This window comes from Bos javanicus, chromosome 1 (assembly GCF_032452875.1).
Source record: "Bos javanicus breed banteng chromosome 1, ARS-OSU_banteng_1.0, whole genome shotgun sequence".
Taxonomy (NCBI): Eukaryota; Metazoa; Chordata; class Mammalia; order Artiodactyla; family Bovidae; genus Bos; species Bos javanicus.
In genome coordinates this window covers 130,585,415-130,599,437 of record NC_083868.1, presented here as the reverse complement: position 1 = coordinate 130,599,437, position 14,023 = coordinate 130,585,415, and the positions used below count along the sequence as shown (strand labels likewise).

The following is a 14,023-nucleotide window of genomic DNA, read 5'->3' as shown; positions in this document are numbered from 1 at the left end:
GCCCTGCTCATGCCAGGCGTTGTGTTGGGGGAGCATCTACTCCCGGCTACCACACGTGGAGGTAGGCACTACTATCTTCATCTTGGAAGTGATCAAACCCAGGTTGGCCCAGCCCACAGCGCATGTCAGCAGACATCTTTAAGTTTTTTGAGTTTTTTTCTCTATTCCTTGTGATGTCCCTTTACCCACTGGATGGTGGGGTCACTGGGCTTTTTCCCACCCCTCCCCTGCATTGGCCCAGCCATGCCCTGGCCTCACTAGTCAGGTATGTAGACATCCACCTAGCCTCCTGGGAAGTCTACACGATTATCGCTTCCCTCTGCCCAGTGGGCCTAGCTCTGCGAGTAGAGGAAAGGGGTCACTGTGGGTTAGTTTTGCTTATCTCTGCCTTCTGTGTTCATTCACATATTCATTCAACCGTCCTGTGTCCTGGGATACAAAACTCCATGCTTCAGGTGTTGACTTCTAGTGACAGAAGACAGTCAATAAACAAAGCAGGGAATTCCCTGGTGGTCCAGTGGCTAAGACTCCAAGCTCCCAATGCGGGGGGCCTGGGTTCCATCCCTGGTTAGGGAACTAGATCCCACATGCTGCAACCAAGATTCAGCCAATGCAGCCAAATAAATAAATAATTTTTAAAAAATCCAGCTTTTTAAAAAATAAGTAAACAAAGTAAATTAGAGTGTCCAAAGGTAACATGCTCTGGGTGAAGGTAAATTAGGGAGAGAGGGAGGGAACGTGGAGTGGGAGGGGCACACTTCTACAAATAGGTGATCAGGGAGAGCCTTGCTAGACGGTGCATGTCAGCCAGGACTGACTGGAGATGAGGGAGTAGGTCCTCTGGATATCTGGGGAAAGAATGTTCCAGCAGAGGGATAATCCAGCAATCCAAAGACCTGCTGTGGGAGTTCGAGGAACAGCAGGGAAGTTAAAGGAGGCCAGAGCAGAAGGAACGGGAGGGGTGAATAACAGGAGGTGAGGTCAGAGCAAGGGGGGTGCAGTGGGTTAAGGCCTTAAGGGCTTTTACTCAGAGTGAGGGGGAGACCACTGGCAGGTTCTGAGTGAGGAGAGACATGGCCTGACTTCTGGCTGAACAAGGGAATTCCAAAAAACCATCTACTTCTGTTTCACTGACTACACTAAAACCTTTGACTGCGTGATTCACAACAAACTGGAAAATTCTTAGAGAGATGGGAAATCCAGACCACCTTACCTGGCTCCTGAGAAACTTGTATGCAGGTCAAGAAGCAACAGTTAGAACCAGACATGGAACTCTAGATTTCCAGGTGAAGTATCAATAACCTCGGATATGCAGATGACACAACCCTAATGACAGAAAGTGAAGAGGAACTAAAGAGCCTCTTGATGAGGGTAAAAGAGGAGAGTGAAAAGCTGGCTTAAAACTCAACATTCAAAAACAAAGATCATGGCATCTGGTCCCTTCACTTCATGGCAAATAGATGGGGAAACAGTGGAAACAGCTACAGATTTTCTTTTTTTGGGCTCCAAAGTCACTGTGGACAGTGACTGCAGCCATGAAATTAAAAGACGCTCCTTGGAAGAAAAGCTATGACAAACCTAGACAGTGTGTTAAAAAGCAGAAATCACTTTGCCAACAAAGTTCTGTCTAGTCAAAGCTATGGCTTTTCCAGTAGTCATGTATGGATGTGAGAGTTGCACCATAAAGAAGACTGAGTGCCAAAGAATTGTTGCTTTTGAATTGTGGTGCTGGAGAAGACTCTTGAGAGTCCCTTGGACAGCAAGATCAAACCAACCAATCCTAAAGGAAATCAACCTTGGATATTCATTGGAAGGACGGATGCCAAAGCTGAACTTCCAATACTCTGGCCACCTGATGCGAAGAGCCAACTCATTTGAAAAGACCCTGATGCTGGGAAAGATTGAAGGCAGAAGTCGATGAGGGTGATAGAGGACAAGATGGTTGGATGGCATCACTGACCCAATGGACATGAGCTTGAGCAAACTCTAGGAGATAGTGAAGGACAGGGAAGCCAGGTGTGCTGAAGCTCATGGGAGTGGCAAAGAGTTGGACACGACTTAGCGGCTGAACAACAACAACAAATACCAAATCATTATGTTGTACACCTGAAATTAGTGTTGTGTGTCAATCATACCTCAATTTTATGTGTACATATATAATTATATGTTTATATACATGGAAAAAGAAAAAAATGCCTTGAAACCCAAGAGGAAAAAAGTCATGAAACCCCTGTAGGTACGGCAAGAGTCCTGGAATTGAGGTTGGGGACAGTTCAGTGCCATGCATGTGGGGAGATGAGCTGAAACAGGAAAAGCAACAGAGTGGTCAGTGATATGTAAGGACCAGAGTGAGGTCTTGAGAGCCAAGAAAAGGACATGCCTCAAAGAAGAGGGGGGGATCGACCAAGACAGGTGTGCTCAGAAGTTTCCAGGTGAGCACTGAACTGACCGCTGGGTTTAGAATTAGATTGAGGCCTCAGAAAGCACCCACCTGTCTACCAGCCAACATCCTGAACAGAGACAGGCCAGGAGGTATCCCATCCCATAGACTCAGGCTCCACACAGTGAGCTGATGCTGACGGCTTTCACAGACCCCTTCTGGGTGGGTGGGTAAGGATGGGGGGAGGGCGGCAGTGCGGGGGTAGCAGCAGCCCCATTCTTCAGGTAACAGAGAATGAGACACAGGGGGCTGGTGAGGCGTACCCCACCTACCCCCACTGGAACCCAGGTCTCCAGTGTCTCAGCTAATGTTGCTTTTACAGCAAATGCTGTAACCCCATTTATCATTAGACCACATGACCTTGTTAGCGCCTGTCCTAATTTTCGAGCTCATAAGGCAAGTTCCTCTTGAGCTGACCAAGGCAGGTCACCCCCACTCAATGTAAGAAGGTGGCATTTCCTGGCCCTTCAGTGGAGCCAAACAGTATTACTTACCATTTGTTGCATGATTTTCCTTAGTTTAAAAGTTGTTACTACGAAATCTTAGAATTCTAAGAACCCAGATAATGCACCTCAGTGTTTCTGCAGAGGCCAAACCCCCCCAGAAAAAAGGTGGCAGTGTCTGGAGACCAGAGATATTACAGCTGGTGTGCTTGTGAGGGGGTAGGCAGGAAGCAGAGGTCTGGCCCTAGGAACCTGGGGCATGCGAGCTGGCAGGATTACAGGATGCAAAGAGGCTCCGGGCAGGTCCCTGCCCCCTGGATATCCACAGGGGAGAACACTGCTCTGCCCTCAAAAGATCGACTAGGACTCCAGCTCCCGGGACCTACTGGGGTGCCCACCATGCTTAGAAGAGGCTCTGTAGTGCACCTCAGCACCCCTACCTGTCTGCGTCAGGCCAGGCAGGAAGTGGAAGGTGTTCCCGGTCCAGATCTTGAGTCTCCCCTGGCTGCTGTGTGGCCTTGGGCAAATACATCACCACTATGAGCTCAGTCTCCCCAGCTGCAAAACGGGGATAGCTGACTTGCTTACCTCAGCGGGTTAACGTGAGGATTAGCAAGGTCGGGGACATTGGGACCTCGGAGGCCAAACAGCCCACAGTCACCTCAGTGAGGAGCCTACAATCTAATAGCCTTCAGTGGCAGGCAGTTTCCTCTCAGGGTTATCAGAGGCTCAAATATTTGTTGAATGGAAGTTTGGAAATTCTGAAGGTCTGAGCCCTGGCCTTTGTGCTCTGCTCTTTGTGTCTGGGTCAGTAGAGCAAGGCCCCTGCTCCAAGCCACAGCAATGTGTGAACATCTGATCTGTGATGGTCGTTGGTGGGAAGGTACTTTTTGATGTGTTCTGGGCAATCCTTTACAGCCTGCTCCTCCTCTAAGATGACAACTTACCCTATCCCTGCCTTTAACCTGTCGGTCATTTTTATTTTCTTCGCTGTGTTTTTTCCAATGTGTTAATAGTGAAATGTCTTAATTTTGTAATCAGGAAAAAGTTGCAAAAAATACCAGAGTTCTTCAGTCTAATCACGATTGGCTTGCCTACATCTCATCTAGGGAGGCCAGTGCGTGCTGTCTGGAGCCCACACTCTCTCTACTTGGTAGGAAAGTGGGGGTGTGCCTCCCGCTTTTATGGGGTCCCTGTGAAAGGAGGAGTCTCTGTCCTGACTTCATGGAAGCTTTGTTTTCCTCGCTGTGCCAGCCCAAGGCTTGGGGTAGACATGGCCCTACGAGGTCCCTTCAACCATGTCTCCTAGTTACTGCCACCCGCCAGCCGGCTGGTGACTCCTCAGTCCTAAACATGCAGACATGAGCCTTCTGTAAACATACTGAGCTCTGGGCTCACAGATGCACACAAGAGAGAGCTGGGCCAGGCAGGCTGCTGGAGACCAGAAGGGATGCACAGACCACCAGAATCACTAGGGTGCAGAGTCCTGCGCAGGGCCATCCCCTTTCCCACCCACATCCCCTCGGGAGGACCCAGGAAGGGGGGCAGGATCCCCCAGGGCACAGAAAGAGACCTCGGGGAGGAAAGTGAATAGAATCAGAACATACGTCAGTTTGATAAATGAAACAGTCTTTAGTCTTCAAGTGTATAAAAAGGTCTTTTTCATTCTATTTTTAGGGGACCCCAAAATATCTCTGTGAACCAAGAACAAAAGAGAGAGTCAGAAAAGCCGTCAGGAAAACTTTTCAACTTTAAAGAGTGAGAAACCATAGATAACTAATGAGAACCTACTGTACCGCACAGGGAACTCTACTCAATGCCCTGTCATGACCTAAATGGGAAGGAAATTCAAAAAAAAGAGGGGCTGTATGTAAACATATAGCCGATCCACTGTGCTGTACAGCAGAAACTAACATTGTAAAGTGACTATACTCTAATAAAAATTAATTAAAAAATAAAATCCGCACAGCTTCTAAGTAAAGCAGTAATAAGTAAATAAAGAGTGAGAAGCCACCCAAGGCTTGAGATTGTAGGTGCCAGGGGGCTCTGCAGGGTTCCTTGGGGACTCTGAGAATTTTGCATTTTTTAGGGAAAAGGGCTTTGTGTATCTCAGTGACTCCCGTTTTGCCTTCCAGATTCCGTACATAGAAACCAGTGCCAAGGACCCACCTCTCAACGTCGACAAAGCCTTCCACGACCTGGTTAGAGTAATTAGGTGAGTGAGGCTCGCCACCTGGAAGCAGGGCCTCTGCGGCAGGATGGGCACAGGGAGGGCTGGAGGAGCACGGGGCACCTTGTCCAGGCCCAGGCTGGGCTCTTCTGGGCCTTGTTCTGGGTTTCTTATGTCTCTGTCCATCTCTCTCTGTCCTCCCCACCCACCTGTGCCTTCCCCTACTCCCTGTGGATGGAGCCACAAGCAAACAAAGTGCTCTCCTGCCCGAGGTACCACGCAACCTCCTCCCTGGATCTCCTTCATCCTGCAGCTCAGACTCCCCTTGGGCAGTGCCTCCATCCTGCCCTCCCCCCATCCAATCCCAGGCTCTCCCAACACCAAAGCTGCCAGCTCAGTAAAAAGTAGGCCCTCCCCTCTTCCCTGATGTCAGAACACCCCTTGACATTCTAGCTGAACGACCAGCATCAGATTCCCAGGCTGCAGTCACAGAGGCTTCGCACATCTGTCTCCTCACCAGTCCCCACACACTGGCAGTCTGCGAGGATTGTCAGAAACCCCAGCCATGGTCTCTTGTACATTCTTTTGTGTAGTTAGGTGTAAAGCTTCATCATCTCATGCTTAGATGACGGAGACAGCCTCCTGGCTGGTCTCATCATCCTCTATCTTTCCTGTTCCCCAAATCCTCAACCTACAGAGACACCTAATCAGTGGTTTGCAGACGACATGCATTTAGCCTGTTATCTTATGCTGGGGACCTCTAGGGCTGTCACAGAGTTGTGGAATCACATGCAGGCTGTAACCATGTGCTTCCTGACCTGCCATCTCTCAGCCCCCCACCCCCAGTGCGTGCACACACTCACACTCATGCACACACACCCAAAAACCTCCTTTTCTGATTATTCCCCAGCATGGACTGTGGTTGGCAGCCTTCACCTTATGCTTTAGCTGGGAGTCCTGCACTCATGAAATGATTTTCTCATGGGTGTTTTCCTGCTGTTAGGAGATGCTACCACACCCGGAGCGGGTGATGTCTTAGTTAAGGACCTCCTAGTTCCAAGGACAGGTTTTAGACATGGGAAAAAATGAACAGGACTTCCCTGGTGGTCCAGTGGTTAATACTTAACCTTCCAATGCAGGGAGCAAGGGTTTGATTCCTGGTCAGGGAGCTAAGATTCCTACATGTCTCTTGGTCAAAAAACCAAAACATAAGCCAGAAACAATATTGTAAAAATTCAATAAAGAATTTTTAAATGGTCCACATTAAAAAAAATCTTTAAAAAATAAAATAAAATATGAAACACATACATAGAAGCCAACATTGTATGACATATAACATAGCTTGATGTTACATGTGATGGAAATAAATGCAGCCATAGCATGGTATCAGGAAATCTCACCAGTAGGATGGCAGGTTTTGCTCTGCCCTCTCTCCCTTCCCACTTTCCCTGCCTTAGAGATGCTTTCCAGGCCAGGCCTTCCTCCTCCAGCGTCCAGGACCAGGATGTCCCCTCCCTACCCCCCTTCCCCCACCCCTCCCCATCCAGAACCAGAGCTGACCTCCCAGTCACAGGCCCAGGAGCAAGGGAGGAGAAGGCAGGGAGAAGCAAAGGCCCTTTGTAACATTGCTATTCTGTCCTTCCTTCTCTCAAAAGGCAGCAGATTCCAGAAAAAAGCCAGAAGAAGAAGAAGAAAACCAAATGGCGGGGAGACCGGGCCACGGGCACCCACAAACTGCAGTGCGTGATATTGTGATGGCCCGAGGCCCTGGGCACAGTGACCAGGAACTGGCCAGCCCTCGGGACCCTCCACTGCCTAACTGCATTGAAGACCATTCTAACCATGACCCTTGGCCCGAGGACTTGGCACAGGAAGGGAGAGAGGGAGGGAGGGCAGGGAGGAGGTAGGGTCTGGCTTTCCTGGAGGGGCACAGGTGGCCCGGTGTCTCACCAGAGACGAGGAGGCAGCAGTGAGCAAAGTAGCATCCGAGCCCCTGTGCTGACGCAGTCTGGTCCCTCCCTCTCTCCGTGGCTGTGTTGTTTCTCTGAACTCCATAGTGTGGGTTTGATGTGGGAGTGTTTTTCCATGTACGAAAACAAGCCATGATCAAGCTCCCCCCAACCCCACCCCCCAGTCCACAGTGTCTGAGCCTGGGTGTCTTTTGTAGATTTTTAAATTATTTTAGGGATTATTATTTTATTAAAGGGGTCTGTACCCACTGCCTGGTGAAGTTTCAAGTCTTCAGCAGACCTCTCCGATATCATGTCTGGAATATTGTGGTTTTTTTTTTAACTGAATTTTCCCAGCCATGCCAAAACTCAACTCATTATGAAAGTAGAGTGACCGAGAGACTGGGAAGTTCACAGCGACCGTGGCTGGAGGTTCAAGAGAAACAGACCCCACTCACAGCCTGTAAACTGGAGAGAAGAGAGATGTGTTTACCCAGAAGGCTTTACTGTGGTTCAGGATACAGATATTATGAAACAAAATTTTATTTTGCTGAGGAGAGGGGCTGGCACATCAGTTTTTAAAGGGCTTCGCCTTAACCTGGAGATGTATACATGAAGCAAGCTGACTGGCATTGTGAAAGTGTTCGTTTCTTTTTCACATGTTGTGGGTGGAGTTCTGTGTTCTTCGCAGCAGCTGTGAGAGAGCATTCTCCCGTCACCTGCGTGTCTGGTGCCTCTGATACAAACTCACTGAGCAGGTGTGAATGGTCTCCACGTTGAAGTCGGCTAACATGGACACCATCTGGAAAATTCTAGTTTGTGCTAAGTCTTCACCAAAAATGATCCAATACTGTTCTTACTAAAATAGCACCAAGACCCAAAGCCATTTTCCCTTTGAGTCAACTGACTCACTTCTTCAGTCCAATAAATGAGCAAAAACCCCTTGAAGTATTTGCAAGCTTAGTATTATAGGTTGCCTTTCTGGCACAAACTTTTATTAACCTCTTGGATCTTTACTATAATTGGAAGAGAAAGAAAGGTTGGGGTGAGGACATGGCTCCCCTACACCTGTTTCTACAAGGGGCCAGCCCCCAGCTCCTTGACAATGCCCACCTGCCTCTCAGGTGCTGCTGGTATGAGCCAGATGGGGTGGGGTGGGGTGGAGCAGGGCGGATGGGCAGCAGGAGCCACAGCACACCCCGGAGAGAGAGTCAGAAGATGAGGCAGTCGGCTAGTGACCTTATTTTCTATCTGTTACAAATCAGGCCACCAAGCAAACTAGAACATCCCTAGCAGGTGGCCTGGTCACCACTTGGAGAAAGAAACTCTGGAGAAAGTGAACACCCAGCTGGACATGGAGACACCTGGATTCTTCTATAGTTTTGAAAATATGCTATGGTCCTAACTCAACAAGGTCACCAGCAACGTGGGGGAAGGGGTGGGGGCATAGCCAAAGAGTGACTCTGCTGCTGAACAAAATAATTTGTTGGAAAATTAGCTTTCATGATTTGTCTAAATGGCCCTTTTTTTCTGAGTCGAAAAGGAAGGATAACAACATTGAGCTCAGGCATTCAGATCTTCCCACGACCCCGTAATGTTAGTGGGCCTTCTAAACATTGACAGGACAAGGCCCTTTCCAACTGCCATGCTCCTCTGGGCCACATCCCAGCAGCCCAGGTACAGTTGGGTGGCAGCTGTTAACTGAAGATGAGGAAGAGGCAAGACAGAGGGAAGAAGGAAGGATGGAGATGCGGTGATGGAGAGAGTGGTGGAGCGGGCCAGGAAGCCTTGCCCACGGGGCAATATCCGCTGTGAAATGTTCCCAGGCATGGACCACCATCAGCACCCTTAACCACTGTGGAGCCTGCGGTTCCCCAGTGGCACTGCGGAGTCTTGTTGGAAGCAGACCAATTGACTTAGAATGAAGCCCTTAGCTGTGAATGTAACCAGACAAGGGGATTCCAGCTGCTTCTGGGCCCTCCCCCAACTAGGGCCGTGCCATCTACCCCAGCCCCCAGTCCCATCTTCCAGGGCATCTCTCCTGCACTCAGCACGTAGCCCACGATGCTGAAGGCAGAAACTGGGTAAACGATGGCCTTCGGCAGTCTCCCTGTTGAGTTAATAGTCCACCTTCATTTCCCATGACCTCATTTCCCCTACAGCTGCAATGGGTAAATAACACTTTTGAAAGAGGTTCTCTACACTTTGGAGAACTGTGGCCTCTTGGGGCAGTGACGGCTTCCACCTAGGCCTGAGTTACAGTGTACCCAGTGGTACCCCCAGCACATGGGCTCCTGGCAGGGTCGGTTTGGAAAACCAGTAGCCATGCTCCTCCCTGAGTGCAGAGCCCAATGAGACTTGTGTCTTTGGTGACACTCTGGTGTTCCTACTGGCTTTTAATTTGAATTGTGCTACCTTCATGCCCCCTGGAGCACACCATTCCTGAAATCCCTTCACCCCCTGCCTTTGTCACTGTGCGCTCACAGATTTCCTTCTGACATCCTGCCCCTCCCCTCACTTAGTAGGGCTCCTGTTCTCCCCTTAGAGGGCAAGCGATCCGAGCCATCCTCCCCACCCCCACGCCTGGAGCAATGGCCACTGACCTCCCCTCACAGGGGACACTGGATGGCTTCAGTTAGGACTTTGTGCGCCCCACCCCATGCCCCATCTCCTTGTGGAGAGTGCCTGTGAGCCTAGTGTGGCCTGTCTCCCGTTCCCAGGAGACAAGACCCACTAACACACGGCAGCTCTGACCCCTCAGCGGCCCCTCAGATGTGTTACAGTCAATCCAGAGCCAGAGCCAGGTCCCCTCCCTTTGCAGCCCCCACTGGAGTAGGGATTCCATGTCGGGTTTACTTAGAATGAAAGACACTTGAATTGCTGAGTGCCCGTGAGCGCCCAGCTTCTATGACACAGTGTTAGCCATTGTCTACGCTAGTGGCCGTGGTCGTGAAACGAGTGATGCCTGAAGATCTCAATGAAGCTTGAGCCTTTTGTGTAACTTTTATTAAGTCTTTGTGTATCCCAACTCATTAATAAAGAAAAGCGGAGGAGCTCTTGTCTGTCTGATTTCCTCTTACTCAAATATTCCTAAAGTTACGACAAGAACATTGTATGTGGTCAGTGTCCAGCCCAAAATGACACCCACTTGCAGAGCAAATCTAACTCAAGGAGGAAACCACAGGTGGCTATGAGTGATGTCCCCGTCCTGCGTGGAGCCAGAGGATGAAGGCAGGTGAGCACTCGTTTAGAGACACAGCCTCCTGATGTCCAACAGCCCTGCCTTACGGCTCTGCCGCTGACTTTTATATGCCTTTAAGTTACCTGCTTCAGTCTTTAGCTTCCTTGCCTATGAATGGGACAATGATGTGTGCTCCCTAAGTAGACAAAAGCTAAAGCTAAGTGTGGCATCCATAGTACAGATCTTAGAAATGATGCACTTTGCAAAGGACACCAAGTGGATTGTCTGACATTACTTTTCATGGAAACTGCCCCCTGCCCCCGTCTGTAAGATTACAGTCTTTTGTATAAAGTGATTTCTTTTATCTTTTGATCGAAACTGTTGGGTACTTGGCAAAAAACTTTGGGTCTTTTTCCCCAGGGAGTAGAGACCAACTCCCTTCCTGGGTACTCTTTGGGTGATGACAGCTGAAGTAGGTTAACTTGGGGGCTAGAGGAAACTTCTCATCCCCTCTGGGCTGGGGGCAGAGAAGACTGTCGACTAGAATGGGGAGGGGTGGTGTGGCTGCCTGCCTATTCATTCCTTCCACACAGATTTATTGGACTCCACCCATGCCAGGCGTTGGGCTGGGTAGTGGGTATATGGCGCTGAGCAGGGCAAAGGATGTTCTGATAGTTCTCCTTTAGTCCTGTCCTACTCAATCAAAATCAGGACAAAATTCTTAACTCTGGTTGTTCAGTGATTAAGATTAGCCTTGCAATGCAGGGCACATGGGATTGATCCCTGGTCACAGAACTAAAACCCCGCATGACTTGGAACAACTGTACCTGCGCACCACAACTACAGAGCCTGAATGCCCCAAACTAGAGAGTCCATGTGCCACAGCAAAAGATCCTGTGTCCCTCAACTAAGACCTGACACAGCCAAATAAATAAATATTTTAAAATAAGCAAATCCAGGCTTTAAAAAAAATCTGCATTTCAACAAGATCCCCAGGTAATTCGTATGTGCAGTAAAATCTGAGTATCACTGCCCTACAAAGGATATCAACTCAGCATCAGAATGAAATCCAGCCTGGATACACTTGTACCTTGGCACTTGGACTGCCAGCTCAGCCAGTCCAACCAGGAAAAGTCTCATCTGCTTTCAACTCAACAATTAGAGTTTGCTCCTTTGCCTGTAACAGCCACAAGATTCTGCCTGGCCAGGCAGCAAACTCAGAAGTGTTCCCACAGCCAGCAAGTGGTTTCCTTAATTGTGGGAAGTTTTTACACAAAGGCAAGTTCGATCCCAGTTTGCTTCTCAAACACTCAAACATTCTTCTGAAAATGTAGACAGCCACATTCAATGTACAGAGCTCTGAATCCAAGCTGAGAACACACAAAAGCTCAGTGTTCTTGGAGCTTTCTCTAAAGGTGGGTGTTCTGTACCAGCTGGAGATACTCTCATCCCCCAGGCCTCTGACTTTGCAGAGTTCCACCATCGTGCTTGGGGCTTCCCTGGTGGCTTAGCTGGTAAAGAGCCCAGGAGACACAAGAGGCAAAGGTTTGATCCTTGGGTGGGGAAGATCCCCTGGAGAAAGAAATGGCAACCCATTCCAGTATTCTTGCCTGAAAAATTCCATGGACAGAGGAGCCTAGCAGGGTCCATGGAGTCCTAGCCTAGCCTAGCAGTCCATGGGGTCACAAAGAGTTGGTATGACTGAGCACGCGCGCGCGCACACACACTGTGGCAAACAGCGCATTGTCATGCTAATGTGAAATTTTAAACTGAAGAAAGCTGAGTTCTACCAGCCAAGAACTGATGGATGCTTTCAGTAGAACATACATCCTGGCAGTGATAAGGGAAAGTATTAACTCTGACTCAAACCAGCTTCCTACTCAATCATGGGACACGTACCTGGACTGATGGACAGAGGTAAAAGAATCGGGTAAGTGGCTCTCAAAGTTTGGTCCCCAGACCAGCGGCTTCAGCATCACCTGGAAACTTGTTAGAAGTGCAAGTCACCCAGGCCTGTATCAGACCTACTGAGTCAGAAATTGTGACTGGAGGCCCAGCCTTGCGTGCTTTCCTACCATGTGGACGTGAGGGCAGCTTGTTTGGTTCTAATCTGCAGGACAGCAGCCCGCTTTCTGGGGAAAGTTGCCCAGGTCCTCCTCTCCTTCCTGTGTCTGATGAACAAGGGTCCCTTGGGCCCTCGGGACCACCAGGAACCCTAGTATGGGGGTTATTCATCTTGGCTCTGTGGGGTGATGGGTGGGGTGGCTGACCCCCTCTCGACCCCCTCGCAAAACCATATGCAGGGGTTGCTCGGGTGGCTCAGAGGTAAAGAATCCTCCTGCCAATGCAGGGACACGGGTTCAATCCCTGATCTGGAAAGATCCCACATACTGCCGGGCAACTAAGCCCAGCACCACCACTACTGAAGCCCGCACCCTCTGGAGCTGGTGCTCCACAAGAGAAGCCACTGCTATGAGAAGCCCACACACCACAGCTAGGGAGTAGCCCCTATTCGCTGCAACTAGAGAAAAGCCCAAGCAGCAGTGAAGACTCAGCATGGCCAAAAATAAATAAATAAACATTTTTCAAAAATCGTATGCAAAATTGTATGTCCATATGCATTCTTCTGGGGAGATGGTCATGGATCTCCCCCTCAGTGAAAACGTGAACTGGCCCCTTGAACCTCCTTTTCTGACTGCAGGGCCTTCTGCTAGTTTCAAGGCCACCGAGAGTAGGGAGAGGAAATGAAAGGAGCGAAGGTCCGTCTTTAACATTCTTCACACACCCCCACATTGCCCCCACAACATCCTGAGATAGGGGTGGCCTCCCCTCTTCTCCCCATCCCCCAAGTGACTAAGTGCTTAACCCACACATGACTCATCCAGCTCCTCCCACTGGGGTTAACACCACCTGCCGCTCAGGCCCCAGCCTCCTGGGCAGAATTGGCAAAGTGGAGAGGAAACTTAGCATGCCATGATGGCATGAGACCACTTGGCAAGCCTCCCCGGGTGGAAGCCAGGTTCGGAGAAGGGATGTAAGGCATATAGCAAAGGTTCCTGACATGTCATCATCTCGAATTCATAACCGGTGGTTTGCAAAGGATTGTATATTAGTATTAGAATCACTTCCAGAGTTTGGGGAAAAAAACCTTGCTGCCCAGGCCACAGCCCCAGAGAATCAGGTGCAGTTGGCCTGGGTCAAAGCCCAAGTATGAAGAGTTTTTAAAGCTCCCCAGAGGATTCAGCTGATGGCCAGGCTGAGACCACGAGATGGGTTCCATTTTTATGCTAATTATATATATATATATATTTTAATTTGGAGGCGAACCTTTCTCTTTTTTTTGGCCGTGTGCAGGCTTTCTCTAGCTGTGGCCAGTGAGGGCTACTCTGTAGTTGCAGTGTGTGGGCTTCTCTTTGCAGTGGCTTCTCCAGTGGCAGAGCACAGGCTCTAAATCACGGGCTCAGGAGTTGTTGCCCACGGGCTTAGTTGCCCCATGGCATGTGGAATCTTCTCGGACCAGGGATGGAACTCATGTCCTCTGCATTGGCAGGTGGATTCTTAACCACTGCACCACCAGGGAGCATTAGGCTGATTCCTTGAACCATATAGTTTCTCAGTGAAAATTGGTTAATAAAAGAAGGAAGTGGGTTGAGGAGCCCAGCCCTTTGTAAACCAACACTTGCCTATGAGGATTCTCTCTTCACCCAAGCAGGTCCTTTCAGAGCCTGGCTTAACTTGTTGACCAGTCTGTCCAATCCAATGTACATGTATGACCCCAGATCCAGGGGCAGGCCTGGTGGCTAATGCCGAATGTCTATTAAATGGATTAATAATGATTAC

The 14,023-nt window shown here is 49.5% G+C and overlaps 1 protein-coding gene across 6 annotated transcripts in view; it reads left to right on the top strand.

Annotated features, from left to right (window-relative positions):
* MRAS (muscle RAS oncogene homolog) overlaps positions 1 to 10,055 on the top strand; it is a 68,688-nt gene extending 58,633 nt beyond the window's left edge. For all 6 annotated transcript variants that reach the window (XM_061420653.1, XM_061420621.1, XM_061420643.1 and 3 more), the window contains 2 exons: positions 5,019 to 5,098; positions 6,709 to 10,055. In XM_061420653.1, coding sequence (XP_061276637.1) covers positions 5,019 to 5,098; positions 6,709 to 6,808 — 180 coding nt within the window. In that variant the 3' untranslated portion in view covers positions 6,809 to 10,055. The remainder of the gene's footprint in view (positions 1 to 5,018; positions 5,099 to 6,708) is intronic.
* Positions 10,056 to 14,023: the final 3,968 nt, after the last annotated feature.